The 19,039-nt window shown below is 44.2% G+C and overlaps 2 protein-coding genes across 2 annotated transcripts; both read left to right on the forward strand.

The window, feature by feature from the left end:
* Nucleotides 1-12,582: 12,582 nt before the first annotated feature.
* Nucleotides 12,583-14,861, forward strand: PtA15_3A45 (uncharacterized protein; the record flags this gene model as incomplete). The annotated part of the gene is made up of 13 exons (XM_053167430.1): nucleotides 12,583-12,647; nucleotides 12,733-12,791; nucleotides 12,906-12,945; nucleotides 13,024-13,134; nucleotides 13,216-13,253; nucleotides 13,320-13,372; nucleotides 13,453-13,581; nucleotides 13,676-13,699; nucleotides 13,771-13,799; nucleotides 13,881-14,090; nucleotides 14,172-14,374; nucleotides 14,481-14,613; nucleotides 14,702-14,861. The coding sequence occupies 13 exons, from the start codon at nucleotides 12,583-12,585 to the stop codon at nucleotides 14,859-14,861; spliced, it is 1,254 nt and encodes a 417-aa protein (XP_053018237.1).
* Nucleotides 14,862-16,015: 1,154 nt separating this feature from the next.
* On the forward strand, nucleotides 16,016-17,533 carry PtA15_3A46 (uncharacterized protein; the record flags this gene model as incomplete). Its single annotated transcript, XM_053167441.1, has 8 exons — nucleotides 16,016-16,115; nucleotides 16,222-16,276; nucleotides 16,361-16,423; nucleotides 16,498-16,757; nucleotides 16,860-16,994; nucleotides 17,084-17,119; nucleotides 17,205-17,405; nucleotides 17,508-17,533. 8 exons carry the CDS (start codon nucleotides 16,016-16,018, stop codon nucleotides 17,531-17,533), a joined length of 876 nt encoding a protein of 291 aa, XP_053018238.1.
* Nucleotides 17,534-19,039: the final 1,506 nt, after the last annotated feature.

Genomic DNA, 19,039 nt, shown 5'->3' on the forward strand with positions numbered 1-19,039 from the left:
TACTCCTGAACCACAGAGACCACCAAGAAATCACTTTCCTAAGCCTGCTAGCAATACTCCTGATACTAAGACCCAAGAGGAATTCCCCTACATTGATCATGGAGCTATAGACTTTGAAATGAGGAAAGAACTGTGGAAAGGTATCCCCAAAAATGGAGACTGGGAGAAATTCTCTGGAGAATTGCCTTACAATCATGAACTTTGGATTAAAAATACTGATATCCTGGTTAGAGACTACTTGATGCTGGATAACATGATAATCAGTAGATTAACAATCTTGTTAACTGACACTGCAAGGAATTGGTACCTAGGCATCAGAGATGAGTATGGAAACAAATCTTGGGCTTGGTGGAAGAATGCCATCAGAAATAAGTTTGGCACTGAGAACTTGAAATGGAAAATGCAACAAGAGTTTGAGAATGATCACTTTGCCTATGACGGGAGGAAAATCCATAAATGGTTTGGTAATCAGAGAGAAAGACTGAAAGCTTATCAACCTGAACTCAGTCAGTACCTTATTTGTGAGAAGATCTTAAAGCAGTGCCCTCCAAACCTTGAGCATGCTATTAAAAGCAGATACAAAAGAGATGCCACTGAAATGAGTTTTGAGGATATGGTTATAATTGCTGAAGAGGTCATAGACAGAGTCATGAAAAAGAACAAGCCTGTGACAAATAATTATAACACTCCAAACAGATCCCAATGGAGAAGCAATCCTGCCCCTGAGAAAACTGATAAGCCAACTGACTCCTCTGCCAAAAAGAATCCTGTCTCTGCCCCTGAGAAAGACAAACTTATATGCCATTTCTGTAAACAAACTGGTCACTTCTCCAGGGAATGCCCTAAGAAGAAGAACAGAATCAATAATGTAGGAATGGATGATGATGATGATCCCAAGAGTGACAATGGAGAAGACCAAGGTGAACCACACAAGTCTGAATCAGAACTAGATGAAGAAGAAGAGAATCATAGAACCAATCACATGATTCTTGCCATGGACAATGGAAATGGTGCCAATTATGATCCCTTAGTTGATTTTGACTTTGGAACACATGCTGTAGAGTGTGAGATAAACCAAGACTTCTCCATTGCTGAAATTCAAGCTGAAACTCATCAACCTCAGACCTGGGACAAATCCTGCCAGTCTTCCCACATAGAAGATGCTAGACTAATGAAATGCAAGCCTGATAGAGGAAAAGCTCATCTTACTGGAAAAGCAAATCTTACTACTGTCCTCATTGAATCCAGAGAACAATCATGTCTTCTTGATAGTGGAGCTTCTTGCTCAATCATCAGCAACAAATTGCTAGATTCTATATTACCAGAATGGGAAAACAAGCTCATGCCAATTAACCATGCTAAATTCCACAGCTGTAGTGACCAATTACAGCCAATGGGCATAATAGAAATGGCTTTGATTTTTCCTCACACTAAAGGTTCTATTAGAATTCTAACAGAATTTGTAGTCATGAAAAATGCAAGAATTAACTATCTTATCCTTGGAAATGATTACATGTCTCTTTATGGCTTTGACATCACAAACAGCAAAGAGAGATTCTTTACCATTGGAAATGAGAACAAGAGGAAGAAATTCAGCTTTAAGTCTCATCATCTGGAGAAAATGAGCCCTTCTAATGAAATTTCTGCTGTAAAGAAGTCCCATCCTCAACTGCAGAAATTTATTACAGAAGAACTCTGTGAAGCCAAATTCAGTGATAAGTTGACTATTGAGCAAAAGGAGAAACTGTTTGAGGTCCTCTACAATAACAACCTTGCCTTCTCCAACACCAATCAGCCCCTTGGTGCCATTAAGGGTCATGAAGTTCATATCAAGTTGACAACTGAGAGACCTTACCCTCCTCTCCTCAGAAGACCTCCTTATCCTGCCAGCCCCAAAAGCAGAGAAGCTCTTGAGCAACACATTGAAGAGCTAGTAAAACTGAATGTTCTAAGGAAAGTTGGTCATAATGAAGTAGTTGAGATCACTACTCCTGTGATCATTGCCTGGCACAATGGAAAGTCCAGAATGGTAGGAGACTTCAGAGCTTTGAATTCCTACACTGCTTCAGACAGGTATCCCATTCCTAAGATCAGTGAGACTCTGAACAATCTGGCTAAAGCTAAGTACCTGACTAGCATGGATGTACTCAAAGGTTTTCACCAGAATGTCATTGCAGAAGATTCCAGACATCTACTCAGGATTATTATGCACAAAGGAATCTATGAGTACCTGAGAATGCCCTTTGGGATCAAGAATGCCCCCTCTCATTTCCAGAGAATGATGGACATTGAACTCAGAAAGGAAATTGATGAGAAGTGGGCCATTATCTACATTGATGATATCATCATTATGTCCAACACTTGGGAGGAACACCTCAATAGGATAGACAGGATCCTGAAAGTTGTTATTAACATGAACATGAAAATCTCCTTGAAGAAGTGTAACTTTGGATTCGATCAGATCAAAGCTCTAGGTCATCTTGTGTCTGGTATTGCCATAGGAATAGACCAGAATAAAGTAGCTGCTGTTCTCCAAAAGCCTGTGCCTAGTAATAGGAAAGAAATGCAATCATTTCTTGGTTTTGCTGGCTACTACCGACAACACATTGAGAAGTTTGCAGAGATAGCAAAACCTCTGACTGAACTGACAAGGATTGATGTCATATATGAGATGACTCATCATAGAATAGTAGCCTACAACTTGTTAAAAGAGAAACTGACCACAGCTCCATTGCTACTGTTTCCTGACTGGGCCCATCCCTTCACACTATATGTAGATGCTAGCATGACTGGTCTAGGTGCTGCTTTACATCAAGTCCAAGTCATTGATGGAGTGAGAAAAGAAGGACCCATTGTTTTCATATCCAGACAACTGAAGGACAGTGAAACAAGATATGGTGCTAGTCAACTTGAATGCTTATGTCTGGTCTGGGCCCTGGAAAAACTCCATTACTACTTAGATGGCAGTGTCTTTCATGTTGTAACAGACTGCACAGCTTTGAGATCACTGCTGAACATGAAGACTCCCAATAGACATATGCTCAGGTGGCAGATTGCTATTCAGGAATACAGAGGCAATATGACCATAATCCACAGAGATGGGAATATTCACAAGAATGCTGATGGACTGAGCAGATGGGCTTTGCCAAATGATCCTAGTAACCCTGCTTATGACCCAGAAGACAAGGATGATGATAGATTCCCCATCATGGGCATACATGTTTCCACTTTCAAGAATGAGTTCTTTGACTCAGTGAGAGAAGGCTACAAGCAAGACAAGAACACTACCATATTATCTGAACTTTTGTTGAAAGATGCTAAAGATGCCCAGCTGAAAAATTCCTTACAAGATCCTTGGAGAAAGCTATATGATGAAGGAAGGTTCTCTATATTTGATGGCCTCATCTACTTCAGAGAGAAACACAACTCTGTCCTAGTCCTAGCTGACAAAGAAAGTATCAACACCATCTTGCATGAATGCCATGACAGTGTCTACTCAGGTCATTTTTCTGAAGACAGGACTTTAGAAAAAGTAGCTGATACTGCTTGGTGGGCTAACTGGAAACAAGACACTGGTGAATACTGCTCTTCCTGTGATAGATGCCAGAAAGCAAATAAAGCCACAGGCAAAAGATTTGGACTGCTCATGAAAATTGAAGAACCTTCAAAGCCATGGGATGTTATTAACATGGATTGGGTAACTTCTTTGTCCCCTGGAGGAGCAGCTAGTTTCAATGCTTGTCTGGTAATAGTGGACAGATACTCTAAGACCCCTATATTTGTACCCTGCTTCAAGGATGACTCTGCTATGGACACTGCCATACTGTTTTGGAACAGAGTAATGCCTAGGACTGGCATCCCCAGAATCATCATCTCTGATAGAGACCCTAAGTTCACATCTGAATTCTGGACTGGTTTACATAGTATGCTGGGAACAAAACTCTCCTTCTCCACTGCTTACCACCCTCAGACTGATGGATTAGCTGAGAGGATGATTCAAACACTTGAAGATATGATCAGGAGGTTTTGTGCATATGGTCTAGAATTCAAAGACAATGATGGTTACACTCATGATTGGGTTTCACTTCTACCAATCCTTGAGTTAGCTTACTGCACCAGCATACATTCAACCACTGGAAAACCTCCTGCCATCCTGGAAAAAGGCTGGATCCCAAACCTTCCCAGAAATTTCTTGAAGCAAGACTCTGTAGACATTCATCCTACTGCTCTTGCTTATGGAAAGATCTTTGAGAAAGCCAGAAAACATGCTGAGCAATGCATAACAGAAGCTACATCCTACAACAAAGAAAGATGGGACAAGAGTCACAAAGAACCATCTTTTAAAGTTGGTGATAAAGTCCTAATATCCACAGCAAACTTCAACAACCTGTCTGGCCCTAAGAAGATGAGAGACTCCTTCACTGGACCATTCCTTGTGAAAGCTTTACATGGGAAGAATGCTGTAGAAGTGATACTGACTGAAGAGTTTAGCAGGAAACATCCCACATTTCCTGTCAGCTTGGTGAAACCATACAAGGACCCCAATCCAGACAAGTTCCCTTTGAGACAAAAAGTCAAAGTTGTCATTCCCCCTATGGATAAAACCCCTCAGAGTAAAGTCATACAAAAGATTCTCAGAGACAAGAGATTGAGAGTGGAAAACAGAGATGTTATGATGTACTTAGCTAGATACAAAGGTATGAGTGCTGATCATGATGAATGGCTCCTTGAGAAAGACATCCCAGACTCTGCTATCCTTCTCAGGAAATTCAGAAGTGACAAGAGGTCTAACCCTGTGGTTTAATTTCTTACAGAAATCCAACCCTTTTGGTGGTAGGGAATGTCAGCCTTAGAGTCATCACAGCTGACCTAAAAGCTGCCTGTTCTACCTTTGTTACATATAAATTACTTTATATCTTTTTCATCTTAAGAGATATCCCTGTCTTGACTTCATATTCTGTTTCCTCATGCAATTTTAACCCTAGTTACAACTTACCAATTCATTGTAACTATACTCCTTCCCTGAGTTACTGAGTTGTAGCGCCCTTGCGCAGTTGTGACGTGTCAGCGCTACCAGGCGCGCCAAACCACATGTACATATGTAAATTACATAAGCAAACTGTGAAAATTTTCGTAGTCAGGATCCCCCTTGCCTGAGGCGGATCCACAGACTTCAGCACACCAGAACCACCACCCAGATAACTCCAGGATCACCACCAAAGAGCCTACTATACTCCCAGTATACCTACCGTCACAGGCGCCTAGGATATTGACAGTAAGTAACCTCTTTCACTGAACCTTGTTTATCTCAGAGGTACAACTCTGTGTCTTGCTGGATCTGCCTTTTCTTCTTGCTTTGCTTTCTCCTTGATCACAGGGCTGTCCCTCCATATCTATAGGCCTTTGCCTCCATCTTGATCACAGGGCTGTCCCTTCTTATCATCAGGCCTTTGCCTCAAAATCTAGGTTCAGGGCTGTCCCTCAGGTTTCCCATTAAGAACCTTGACTGTCCAGAGAGAAGTCTAAAAAACTGTGGCTGGATTAAGACTTATCTAATCCAGATACCCTCCTGAGAGGAAGCTGTAGCACTTCTTGCACAGATTAGCAGCACTCTTCTGAAGAGTAGCATTGCCAGTGGACGTGCATTCCCACTAGAATAACCTAGTACTTCTCTTCCTTCTTATCCTGCTTGGTTTCTCTCTCTCTTTCTCTTTTTCTATTATAGTTGTAATTTCTTTATCCCAAGAAATCCAACTATTGCCCCCCCATTTCTTGTGTCCTGCTGTCACTATAGAGACTCAGGCTCACAAACCCGCTTCAGCTGCCCTGGCTCACCCGCTGCTATCCAGTCCATGTCTTGGCCTGCCACAGTCCAGCTAAGTTTTCCCATTCTGTGCTTTCCATATGCCTTTTAGTTGTGCTTCCTGACATCCCCTCAGTTCTTATGTCACCAAATGTGCTGTGAACTCAGCCTTGCATGCGAAATTCCTGCATGTGCTATTGCCAAGTGGACATTCTGTAGCATGTGAGAATGCACGCCTAGGTGAATGGCATCAATCTCATAAATTGAGAGAGATGCCAGGATCTCAATCAGCTGCGGACAAAGGTAAGCAAAAAAGCAAACCTTTTCCGCAGTCCAAGACTGCGCAAGCAAAGTTGAAAAAACTGATCCACCTCTGGTGCATGCAGGTACAATATACGCAAGCCAGAAGACTAGGCTTGAGTGTTGAGATGTACTCAGACTGAGGCAGCAAACACGAGAGTGATGATTGTGTCGGAAGGATGATGCATTTCAACAAATGAAGAAAGAGACAAGAAAAGAAAAAAATACCTGAGGTAGCAAACACGAGAGTGATGAGTGTGTCGGAAGGATGAGGAAAAGGGTTCCGACTGCTGCTGCCTCAGACTATATAGTGAAACTGAGATGAGCGGAAAGGTGTCACAACATGTGACATGAGAATGAAAGACAGGATTGAAGCGGACAACGTATGAGTGAACTAGACAACAGAGTAACCTCAACATTGAGGACATTCCCAGCCCCAAGACACTTGGAGAAAGAATCACAGCAAGCGCCAAAGGTAAGCGGCTGGATTCCTAACCAAGATGTAGACGAGATGAGAGTTAACCCTCTGTCTTGATCCTTTAGGCAGAGTCAAACAGACAAAGACCGGAACCAATTCCACTCAAAGATTTGGAGAGACAATTGGTAAGACCCCTGTGTCCACTGCTAGCTAGGCACAAAGAGAAAAAAGGCTAATGAGGGCAAAAATCAATGTAAACACAGAAAACATTGCTTGACTCCTCAGCCGTCTTGCCTTAGCGCCAACGTAAGCCCAATAGAAAACGAGAAACAGAAAAATCAAAACAACACTCTTGTTTTATTTTTCATACTTTGTCAGAGCGGAAAATCACCTGCTCTTAGGTAATTTTCTTTCCTAAGAGCTTAAGATCAACACTTGTATATAGTGGCAATTAAGATTCTGACTCAAGAAATATACTCTTAGTTCTCTGAATTCTTTCATAGCACACTCCCATATAAATCACCACACCGGTCATCTTGATGAGCAGTTTGTACTGGTCATTGGGCAGCTTGCGTCCTCTAGATGACAGGTTTATACCATCCACCTTGTAAACCCCCCTCCTCCTTCACCAGGAAAAATCAATTGTCACCAGACATCAGGTGACATCAAGGAACAATGGCTGTCACTTTTTTCCAGCTCTGGAACTACCACAACTAGGCTACAATGGCCCCTTTGTTTCGTACAGGGGGCTGTACATGCGGCCAGCTGTGCAACTTCTGGGTAGCTCAGTGGACTGAGGCTGGTGTCACCTGTAGTCCAGTGACAATTTATTTTTCCTGGTGCTTTGGGGTTTACAAGGTGACACAACCCCGTCATACCCTCTTACATAGCCCAGTCTCATTCCTTCTCTGGCTCAGTAAAGAACTGAAATCCTTCTCTCTGAGCCAGGTAAGCTATTTACTTTTTTTTCTCTTCTTCCTCCCAGTAGAGAACTGACATCCTTCTCTCTGAGCCAGTAATCAAACCCCCCCTGTGTTTGGTCCTAGAACTGCTCTAGATTCTCCGCCTTGTCCCTTGTGCCTGTTCCAGCTCACTCTCAGTGAAGGACTAACAGAGTCCTTACACACCTGATGACCAGTAAAAACTGTTCATTGCAAGAGTTGATCCCTCTCAGTCTCAATAGGACCCCGGAAAGCCCCAACCAAGCCGACATATCTAAATTCCTGGAATTCCGGGTTTTGGATACGTGGAGAAATTGGGTTTTTCCCAATTAGACCCGGTTTAGATACAGTGTAAATAAGGAGGATTTTGAACAATAAAGGCCTAAAAGGGAACAATTGGGCAGAAAAAACCTTTTTTTGGGTGGGAATTGAACCCAAGACCCAAATATTTGGTTTTGGTTTCTAGGAAATGCCAAAAAGATACCAACCACATCAGGATCATCTTGGGACAAAAATTCAATTTGGATACGTATCCGCTGAATTACATCAGGAACCACCAGGAAAATAAAATAGTCAGTTGATGACAAGTGAAATTACACCAGCTCCAGCCAGCTACCCACCATCTATCCAATATCTATCCACTATCTAACCCAATCTCCCAACCATCTCCTCAACTTCCAAAATTTACCAAGGAGGTCCCGTTCAGTTTTTGATGATCCCAACTGATCCTCAGTTCTTTCCAGCTGATACTCAGCTTTGGTACTCAGCTCATACTCAGCTTTTCTGCCCAGCTCATAGTCAGCTTTTTCACGCAGCTCACTCTCAGAATTGGAAAAAAGCCATTTGACCATTCCTTGCCCAGATGATGCTCAGCTTTGTACTAGTCCTGGCGCAGCTGATGCTCAGCTTTGTACCAGTCCTTGCTTAGCCTTCTCCTAGTCCTGTCCCAGCTGATGCTCAGCTTTGGCCCAGTCCTGGGCCAGCCGGCCAGCTGATTCTCAGCTTGCTGAGCATCAGCTGAGCCAGGCCAGGGAAAAAGATGGGAATCAGCTTGGACAGGACCAGAGCTGAAAATCAGCTAGGCTAGGGCCAAAGCTGAGCATCAGCTGAGCCATGGACAAGGCTGAGCATCAGCTGTGCCAGGGCAAAAGATGATCATCAGGTGGCCAGTTCCAAAGCTGAGCATCAGCTGGGCCAGGGGAAAAACTGAGCATCAGCTGAGCCAGGGGAAAAACTGAGCATCAGCTGAGCCAGGGGAAAAGCTGAGCATCAGCTGGGCCAGGGCCAAATCTGAGCATCAGCTGGGCCAGGGCCAAAGCTGAGCATCAGCTGGGCCAGGGCCAAAGCTGAGCATCAGCTGGGCCAGGGCCAAAGCTGAGCATCAGCTGGGCCAGGGCCAAAGCTGAGCATCAGCTGGGCCAGGGCCAAAGCTGAGCATCAGCTGGGCCAGGGCCAAAGCTGAGCATCAGCTGGGCCAGGGCCAAAGCTGAGCATCAGCTGGGCCAGGGCCAAAGCTGAGCATCAGCTGGGCCAGGGCCAAAGCTGAGCATCAGCTGGGCCAGGGCCAAAGCTGAGCATCAGCTGGTTTTTTCACATTGAGTGCTTTGATCCTGACACCTATCATGTGAGCCCCAGATGTGCTGGTGGAGAGGAGCAGCATTGGAGCAGTGTTGGAGCTGAAAAAAAAGCTGTGTCATGTCACTTGCCATCAAGTGACTACGTTTTTTTTCCTGGTGAGCATTTTGCAAAAAAAATGTCCCCCGGATACGTGCGACATATGTCGGCTTGGTAGGGGCTCTCCGAGGTCCTGTCTCAATGGCCAGTTTGTACCGGTCATCAAGAGAACTCGTGACTCTCAATGACCGCTACAAAATGTTCATCAAAAGGCTTTGGTAGCAACAGCTTTGTTGGGGAGATGCGGAGCTGGCTGGGGGAGGAATGCACAGCTATTGCATCATTGATAAGTGGAAATAGATGCTGGACTGGAATGGAAGATGGCAAAAAAAGCTCCCGGGGTTCAGTTCTGTTCGGGGCTCATGAGGTCAAAGATGGGTTGGTTTATTTGTTCCACACTGGGCTTTCCTGATTTCCTTGACCTCCTGAAGGGTCTCGCTGGTCAGGAATCTAGGTTTGCAGGAGACCTTCCAGGAGGTGTTTTTTCCGGGAAAGTCCAACCTGGATGACTTCGCTTCCAAGGGCCGATGATTTGGGTAAAAATTAAGCATAGATGACACAGGTGCACCACCAAAGATTGCCAAGGATCCACACCAGATTTGTGTGATTGGGCGCAAGTCCCTCCCAAAGGTTGGCGCAATGCAACCAAGACCACTCTCAAACTTAACCAAGCCTCTCTGGAGGAGAGCCCCGCAGGGTCTCTGTCCCTCCTTCGCGAGGGGCGCCCTAACTTAACACAAGTCCCCCACTTTGGAGGGCCCTGGTACAGCCTGGGCTGGCGCGAAGCGCAACCTCCGAATGAGGCACTTGGGACTAATGTCCACTTTTTGGCCTGAGGGTTTGAGGCCTTTTGGTGGGTGTTTTGTGTCATTCAAATTTTGACCCTGTTCCCAAAGGGCCCCAGGCATGCCCTTTGGATCATGAAACTCGTCTCACTCTTCCCTATCTTTTGCCGCTGCACAAGTCTCTGGAAGTCCAAGCGTTCTCCCCCCATGGCCCTCCAAACTTATGGTCTTTGGGGTATTCTGGGCTGTATGACATGTGTGGATTGAACTGACCTCGGAAAACATTATGCTCATTCAATTCAATTCCACAGGATCCAAGCTCTCCAAGCTCTGGTCAATATGCCTTGGCCAATCCAGCTCATGCATCCAATCCTCATTATGAGGACATGGATATGAAGCCAAGATGGTCAGCTATATTGACCCTTCAGGGCTTCAGCAGAGGCTTGTCAGTTTTTGCTGTGTGGAGGACAAAAGGAAAAAAGGGCATAAAAAGCCACAAAAGCCCCAATTAACTCTCAGGCAAAAAGTATGACATAAGTCATAAGCCTCTCCTATATGGTTGTCGGCGCCACTTTTGAAAAAGTGCGCGCTAGACGGCGCCTCTAAAATGCCAGCAGCTGGCGCCTTTGGCTGGGGGCGCCAAGCATTTTTTTGCAAAATCATAAAATATAAAATTTTGAAGTATATACATAAGACAAGGAGACAAATAAGTAGAGCAGCACATAAGGTCTTCGGGGTTCCAGTTTGAATCCTTGTTGGGGTTGATAATAATCACATGAATATCAATGACCTTGTTTAGCGGAGGAAAGTGTTCCATCAAATCAAATTCAAACAGTGTATCCATGAAGGCATCTTTGCAAGAGGAGCACCTCATTCCGAGCTTGATATTGGTCAAAAACACCTTCTTCCAATGCTTCCAGCTTGCTTGGCTGGAGTAAGAAAGGAGTTGTATAGGTTCATGTTTTCATACTCGGAGTTTTTTTTTCTTTCAGTTTTTTTGCTTTCTCTTCTCTGTTTTTGACAGTGTTCTTTGAACGGCTCAAACCTAGAGTAAATGTCTGTATCACACATTCCAGAGATTGGACATCAAGAAGCCAGCCCATTTTGGCCCATAGGAAGGAGACGGCTTTGACCAATTGGGTGCAGCAGGCAAGGTTCTAGTTGGCCGCATATTAAAGCAGATTTGGCTTGTTGAAAGAATGAACAAGCAGAAGGTTGAAGACCATGAGGATGATGGCTTCATCAAGCCTCTGTACGTCTCAGTTAGCCCTCACTCTTTGCTTTCCACTTGAGTTCCCTGAACTTCGGTTCCCAGGGCTATCAGGGATTCAAATTCCATTATTGTTTTACACTCTTTCCCAGCTCCTGAAAAAATTGATCTCTCTGGGTGCGCGCCAACCCTCATTTTCACAAAAAGTGCGCGCCTGGGTGCGTGGGTGCGGGGCGGGCGCACCTAGGCGCGCCATGAGGGGTGGCGCCGACAACCAGACTCTCCTATGGAGAGTCCCTTTGGGACGTGGGGGTCCCCCTGTAGCCGTGCGTCCTAGGGATTACGTAACCCCCGGACTTACTATTACAAGCTTCTCATGTAGATGTATCGAAGACTATTCTTCTCCTTTTGTATTAGGGGGGTTCACAATTGAAATTTGTAAAACTTTAGGACCCATTTTAACCTGTTTATCAACATATTTTTAAAAAGTTGATCAATTGCACTGATTGATCAGTCACACCTTTTTCTGGACGTCTTGCCAAAATTTTTAAATTATGTTCATAAAGGCCTTAAAACAACCTCCAAAGTTTTATAAAATTCAATTGTGAACCCCCCTATTATGTATTTCACTTTATATTACATATGATCATGCCTATTATATATCTCACTGCAGCATAAATATCTCATCTTATTTCATGCTGCCTATGCTATTTCACTCGTAGTTCTCAGTGGTTGTACATAAAAGGCCTGTTGTTTTGATCTTGTATCCTTTTCTCATCGAATACGATACACAGATCTTGATCACTACCTTTTTGCATTCATCACCGCGCTCTGTCCAATCACCTGTAAGAGCCCCGTTACAGTGGTAGCGAGAGCTATTTTTTTTACGATTAGATACTGGAAAGAGGCCTTATGCTCTTGTCTGCTTGAGATAAATCTCGTTCGGATACTTATGTTTGATTCATTGGTTTTGTTTGGTTAGAAAAAGAAGACACTTTCCGAAGTCATCCGTTCGCAATTCGAGAAGTACAAATTGAAAACTTTCCAGTAAACCTACAAAATGTAAGCCATATCTTCGTGAAGAATTGTCCGGTTGCTATTGGAATACTTCATGTATCAAGTCTAGTAGCTCCTCTGGGGCGGGCAGAGTGTTTTGAGTGCTGAAAGCTGTGTGCTAATGTCGTGATTTTTTTGATTATCTGTAGTATCCATCAACATTTCGCCACCTCAGAAGGGAGGACTGACTAAGTTCGGGCCACTCCCGCCTGGTACCCCGAACCTGTGAGTTCCCAGCCACCCACCCCGAGCTATACGCCCCGTAGGGAATCGGGACTTGCGTTGGTTCGGCTGTCCTTCGGGCTCACGCCGATAGGCTCGCGGGGCTCGTACGCCGAGCACTTCTCCCTGGAGTCAGACAAGTGGTTTGCAGCACCAACCCACCAAAAACAACAATGGACTACACTGAATGTACCCGATCCGAGGACTATTTAAATGATCAGCATCTCAGCAGACTCAAGTATATACTTCCATCCTCAAGACTACCAGCTGGCTGACCACTGACGGTCTGACCTGCTTCTGGTCGCTTGGGTGTACTCACGCAGGAATTATCAGTACAGATCGGTGGATCATTCACCAACTACAAGGTATATTTTGAGGCATTGTACGTTCAATCCAAACGAATATCACTTTCTGCCTGGTCAACTCTGAATAACACTGACTGATGGAACCTTTCCTTTTTGTTCTTCTGATAATTTTGATCTTTGAAAAAGGGTAGGGTGGGAGTATGTAGCAGGATGGATGCCCCCGTGGCTGGCGTAAGTAAAGGAAATGGCGTTTTTGCACTGTAACTTGAGAAACCCGAGCGAATAACAACCATGAATTGATCAACATAGGCCTAATACGATTACCCTGATCGGATTGATGTTCATTGTTTTGAATGTCATGACAGTAATCATTTATATACCTGATCTCAAGACCGATGCCCCAAGTTGGGTTTATTTTTCGTCAGCACTTCAAATTTTTCTTGTACTTAGGTTTTGTGTAATCTATGTCCTCCTCTGACTGACACGTTTTACTTCCGATAGATTCGCCTTAGGGTTGTTTATCTACCAAACCATGGATAGTCAGTATAATTTGGCAACATTTACGTGTCAATGGCACTGATTTGTATCGTACTACTCGTGGGCAGATGTCGATGGAAAGCAAGCCCGGAAAACTGGAACTTCTTCTCCTCTAGGCGAGGTCAGCCTATCCATTACTCTTGCCAGGACTTCAAGACTGATTTGCAAACCTGATGTCTTTCTACGCATTGTTCCCACCAGTTGTTCGATCATGGAATTGATTCACTAAACTGTGTCTTGGGAGGTCTGGTACAATGCGCTGCTGTTGGAACTGGACATTCGCTCTACGCAGTCTTCATACTCATTGTAGCCTGTTGGCCAATGTATCTGGTAAATTTCAATTTTATAGACGTAATTCGACAGTTTCTTCGTCGAGATTAATGCATCGCTGTTTTCTGTTTTCTTTCTCTTTTTTTTTGAACAGAGCACTTGGGAAGAGTATCATACTGTAGGTGTCTACTGTTTACTATTTTTCCGCTGTCACAGCACTACTAACCCATTTTGTTGTATGATGATAAGGGCATTTTGTATTTGGGCTTTGTCAATGGGTATGTCAACATGGGTTACTCAGCCCATAAAAAATAAAGCACTCAAAGTGTGTGGCTTCTCTTCGTACTCTTTCGATCTAGGCCTACGGAAGGACTTTTGATAGCGATGGCGGTATTACTTAGCACCGGTTTTGGTGGAGTTCAGATGTGGAGCAAACCAGCCGAAGACTTAGTCTATCTGCCACGGCTGATCCTAACCTACTGTGACAAATTCGGACACCAACTGAAATTATTAGACTTGTTTGTGTCGTTTGTGTTGTTTGCTCTTGTTTTCGGACACGCCCCATCATGGTACGTAATGACATGGTCGCGGTTTCTTGTCTCTTGTCACCTTGGGTCCCACCAAAGTGACCTTATGCGTTTGCCTCACAGTTTTTACAATACATATGTGGCCATTCGAAATAATCAGTCCCAGCCACGCTCTAAACAAGATTCGCGAATCTCATCGTTTTCACAAGCCTTGCTTAGATTGTTTCCACTGTTAATATTCACATTCTGCTCCGCCTCGTGGCTCGCATCATCCAATTCACACATCCTGAAAAGTGAAAAGATAATCGAGTTTGGCCTAATGTTATGTTAGTGATTTCATTCTATTGAAACAACAACTTCTGCATTTTGAAATATCACAGTTCCTTTTCATCCTTGAATTTGAAAGGCTGATCTTGGCATCATTTATCTCAGGTTTAATATTCGGCCGAATCGCTACGAGAATCATTCTATCACATTTGACGAAATCGACCTTTCCTTTTTGGTCTGGAATGCTGATTCCTATTATAGGAGGATCAATAGCAATCAATCTACCTATGATTGGACTGTCAGTTTCATCTCTTCAGTTTTTTTTTTCTTAAGCCCGAATTTGTATGAGCTGATACATGAACATATCCGGAAACCTTCATTCATAGACCCGCCTTCCTGTCTCCATGGGGAGAATTAGTTTATTTACGATTGATGTTTTTCTTCACCATAGTCGGCTACTTTGGCAGCTCCTTAAGAACGATCGACCGATTCTGTCAAGTTCTCCGCATCAATTGCTTGACTATCAGATCCAAGTCAGCCGCTTAAAACGCATGAACGCATACGTGCATTCTAAGCTAGTGGTCTAGTCAACTATATCTTAATTACTGGAGTATTGCCATCCGTGCCATTGTTGGACTTCAGAAATGTGGCAGAAGTATTAGTAGTAATTGCCACAAACGATTGCTTCGCACTTCCTAAGCAAACCGGTGAGGGATCTAGATTGAAATTTGAGAAAACCGCCGCCTACATTTGCAAGCGAAGTCTTGATGAGACGGAAGTGTTTCCTAAACAGTCCTTGACGGCTAAGAGTTAAATGATTGTTGTCAATAGCTCAACTTATCAATGACACACAACCTTGATCCTGCGATAAACTCGCTGTGTCATAGTTCACGATGGTCTTCTGCAGTAAACATGGGGCGAGTTCACCATCCAGGCGTGAAGCACATCTTCATCTTCTTATCTTATCTATCAACTTCGCGACAGCCATAACGGGTGACCCGTTGCGATTGGCTGAAAAGAAGCCCCCACGGTTACAGTCATCAACCACAGCAATGATCATCGAAAGATGTTGCCGACCAACCCAAGTGTGTAGTAGACTCTCTGCACTTTGGAATTCACGCTTGTCGTGCCGTAACCTATGAATCAAAACTTAACGACGTCAGACTCCAGCCCAAGGAATCGCACTCTTTCCTAAATACATCGCCTTCGCCCAGCCCCTACCCGTGGTAACCTGAACGGTTGCGCATATTGTGCTTATCTCCAGTCGACACATTGAATTCTCAGAATTGTAAGCAGTAACCCGGATGTTGGCTGATGTTGGTCCTCAGGACAGCATGTATTGTGGACTGTCTGGTGATGTCCAAGACACTCCATACTGGAATCAACGAAGCTAGCTCCTGTCAAGCCCCACCAGCCTGTACGAAGTGATGCTCAACCTTCAGAATCAACATATAAGAGATAGTCGTTCGCATGTCCTCCGCCAAACACTCGTAGCCTTACCTGCACCAACTGCAGAATAGTTTTAACTCTATCACTTGTCCTTGTGCACATTTTATTCTGATTGGTCAGCCGGGAGCCGTCGAAGCTGAATGAATATGACATGCTGCCTGGGGCACGTTCTCTTTCTCTTCTTACTTCTCTGCTTTTCGCTTCCCTGTTTAAACTCTGCGACCATTTCGGGAAGTGGGCCTGGAGACAAGATGCTTTTGGGAGTAGCTGTGAGCGCAAACCTTTTGAAATCAGATCAGCAATATGAGAAAATTGTTCGAAACAAATTTATTCTCCTTACGGCGGGAAATGGTAAGTTTTCACCTTGGTTAGTGTGCACTGGGGGCTGGCTCAGCTGAATAACAATGAACTCACCGGCATTGGCGGCGGTGCATGTGCTCATATTTATAATTTATAGAAATGAAATGGGGGTTATTGGAGCGGGCTCCTGGCGAAATCAACTTTCGGGACGCGTATGTGTATTTTCACACCCTTTTCTTTCAAACTTCAGCCTTTGTTGATATGATGCATCGCACATTTTGTATGGTTTGGTTTAGTGATCAAATTTACGACTACGTAAAGACGCATAAAAAATTCCTTCGGATCCACACGTTCTTCGCGTATGTGCCCTACCAAGCTTTCAAAATTATTCTTCTTGCTCAGTTAGAATAAACTTTGGTATGCTTTTTTCTAGCCAATCACAAATTCCAGATTGGATTGCGAATTTGGAGTCACACCAAGTGAAGGCTGCCATGGTCAATATCTTGGACAAGGTTATACAGCGATATTCTGAACGGGCGATAGCAGTAGATGTTTGTAACGAGATCTTCGAAGAGAGCGGCGCCCTACGCAACACGATTTGGGTCCAGAAACTAACTGGAGATTTCATCGAATTTGTGTATACAAGGGCCAGGCAGTTGACCAAGAAGTACAACAAAAATCTGCTTCTCTACCGTGATTTAATTTTTTCGTCTTTTCGGTTATCATAGTCGTATTCTTCATTCCAGGATTCAAGCTCATGCTCCAAATGTCGGATGTGATCCAATTCTGTTTTAGTCAATGACTATGGTATTGAAGGGATAGGCCCCAAGTCCGATGCAATGCTAAACTTGGCTACCCAGCTTAACAAGAAAGGAATTCTGGATGCGGTCGGATTTCAAGGTCACTTTATCGTGGGACAAGTTCCAAAAGGTACGATATAGTGCCTATCCACAATGACCCTTCTAAGTAGCTCCATGAAAATTAATTGATTTGCCCGGAACGTCGAATGCTTCATTCAGATCTCCGGGAAAACTTGGAGCGCTTTACAAATGCAGGTAAATCTGTCTTGCTCCTCTTGGCGAATGTTTGAGACCCCACGGAGTTCTTCTTGCTGATCAATTCATTGGTTCAAAATCAAAGGATTAAAAGTGGCTATCACCGAACTGGATGTTAGAATTGAAAATGTTGATCAGGGTATTACTCAAGAAAAGCAAGCCCAAAAGGCCAAAGATTATAAGTTTGTTCTTGAGACATGTCAAGAGGTAAATGGGTGTGTGTCGGTAACAGTTTGGGGAGTAACTCCAAAAGATTCCTGGATTGGCAAATATGGCTTCTTCCCAGGTAAGCATTATTGAAATATGATGAAACCATATGAATGCTTCATTAACTAATTTTCTCAACTCGTTATGTTTTAGGGGCTGGAGAGGCTTTACTTTTTGATAGTAACTATCAAGAAACTCCTGCCATGAAAGAACTACCCCCAGAACTTTTCACAAATGTCATTCCACAAAGTGGGAATCCAAGCACCAAAAGGAGATCTAGGCAGACCTCTTGTAGTTGAACCGCAATTCTGTGGTACCATTAGTGCAACTGCAAGTTGAAGATTACTCATACCTCATGTGACTTCACCCCATTCGCTGAATTTTCGCCTCTGTATTTTCGAAATTCCAGCCTGAATCCACAGACAATTTTTGTAGATAATACTGCTATTTAGCCAGCTTGCATACCATTTAAAGCAAATTTGCAAGAATTACATATAACAAAGATTACTTGAGATTTCAGATCTTAAACGTCTAAAAGAATCTTTGCTTTCCATTTCTCTGTTTCTTACTTTTCTACTTCTTGTTCTTGTCTTCTCTTTTCCTCTTGTAGAAAGGCTTTGTTTATTCTAAATGCTCGCTTGTAAGCTACATGAAACCAATACTATTAGGGTCTTGATGAATTGACTACCCTAGATTTCAACTTCCGACTGCCAAACACGGTTTACGTCGGGAGAACCGCTACTCAACGTTGCGCCCGGTTCGCGCGGACCAAAAATTGACCCGGGCGCATTTTGGTAGTCGGATATGGAGGCCCTGACACGCCAATCATGCCAAAACAAATAAAAAACAAAAAACAAATTTTTGAAAATGATAAATCCATTTTCCAATGAATCCAAGCGCCAGAGTTGCCATACAAGTACACAAAACTTCCTGCAATCTTCCAATGCCCCCACTTACAATTGTTTCAGGAGCAAATTGGGCTTCTGCATGTGGAAGGGTCCGCACATCAACACATAACCTATTAGATGTACCATCGGTCCTGGGTACATACCTTGATGACTTCAGTCATTGATACCTCCTTGACCGGAGGGATTCCCCCGGTCGAGAGGTATGTACACCTCCCTGACCGGAGGGATTCCTTCCGTCAAAGAAGTGAGCCAACCCGCGAGCTGGATGTGTCCAGCTCGCCGGGAGGACCTCTCTCGCCAAGCTGGATATATGCACCCAGCTCGGTAAGGAAGGTCCCGGCGAGAGTCCACCCAGCGAGCTGATCGTGTCCAGCTCGTCGGGAGGACCTCCCTCGCTGAGCTGGATACGTCAGGTCCGGTCAAGTCCCGGCGAGCTGGATACATATTTATCCAGCTCGGTGAGGTCCTGGCGAGCAGGATACATGTGCATCCAGCTCGGCGAAGGAGGTCCTCCCTGAAAATTTTAGAGCAACTGAAGGGTTTATTTCTATTAGAGCTCTGTATATACAATCGCATTGACAACATATGATTATGATGTGAGTAGAGAGATAAGACCGGGCTTGTACCTGAAGGCAGGGCAGGAGGTGCCCGGGTACTGAGTTGAGTGCACGCTTGTGCCATCTTCGTGCGTTAAGGGGTGTTCTATTGAATCCTGCACTCCGATGGGCACAACCGATGTTAGTCTCTCTATGCAATGAGTCTGTCTTCTGGTCTATTCCCACTTACGGGTGCAAGCCGAGTTACT

The sequence above is a fragment of the Puccinia triticina genome, chromosome 3A, assembly GCF_026914185.1.
Source record: "Puccinia triticina chromosome 3A, complete sequence".
Taxonomy (NCBI): Eukaryota; Fungi; Basidiomycota; class Pucciniomycetes; order Pucciniales; family Pucciniaceae; genus Puccinia; species Puccinia triticina.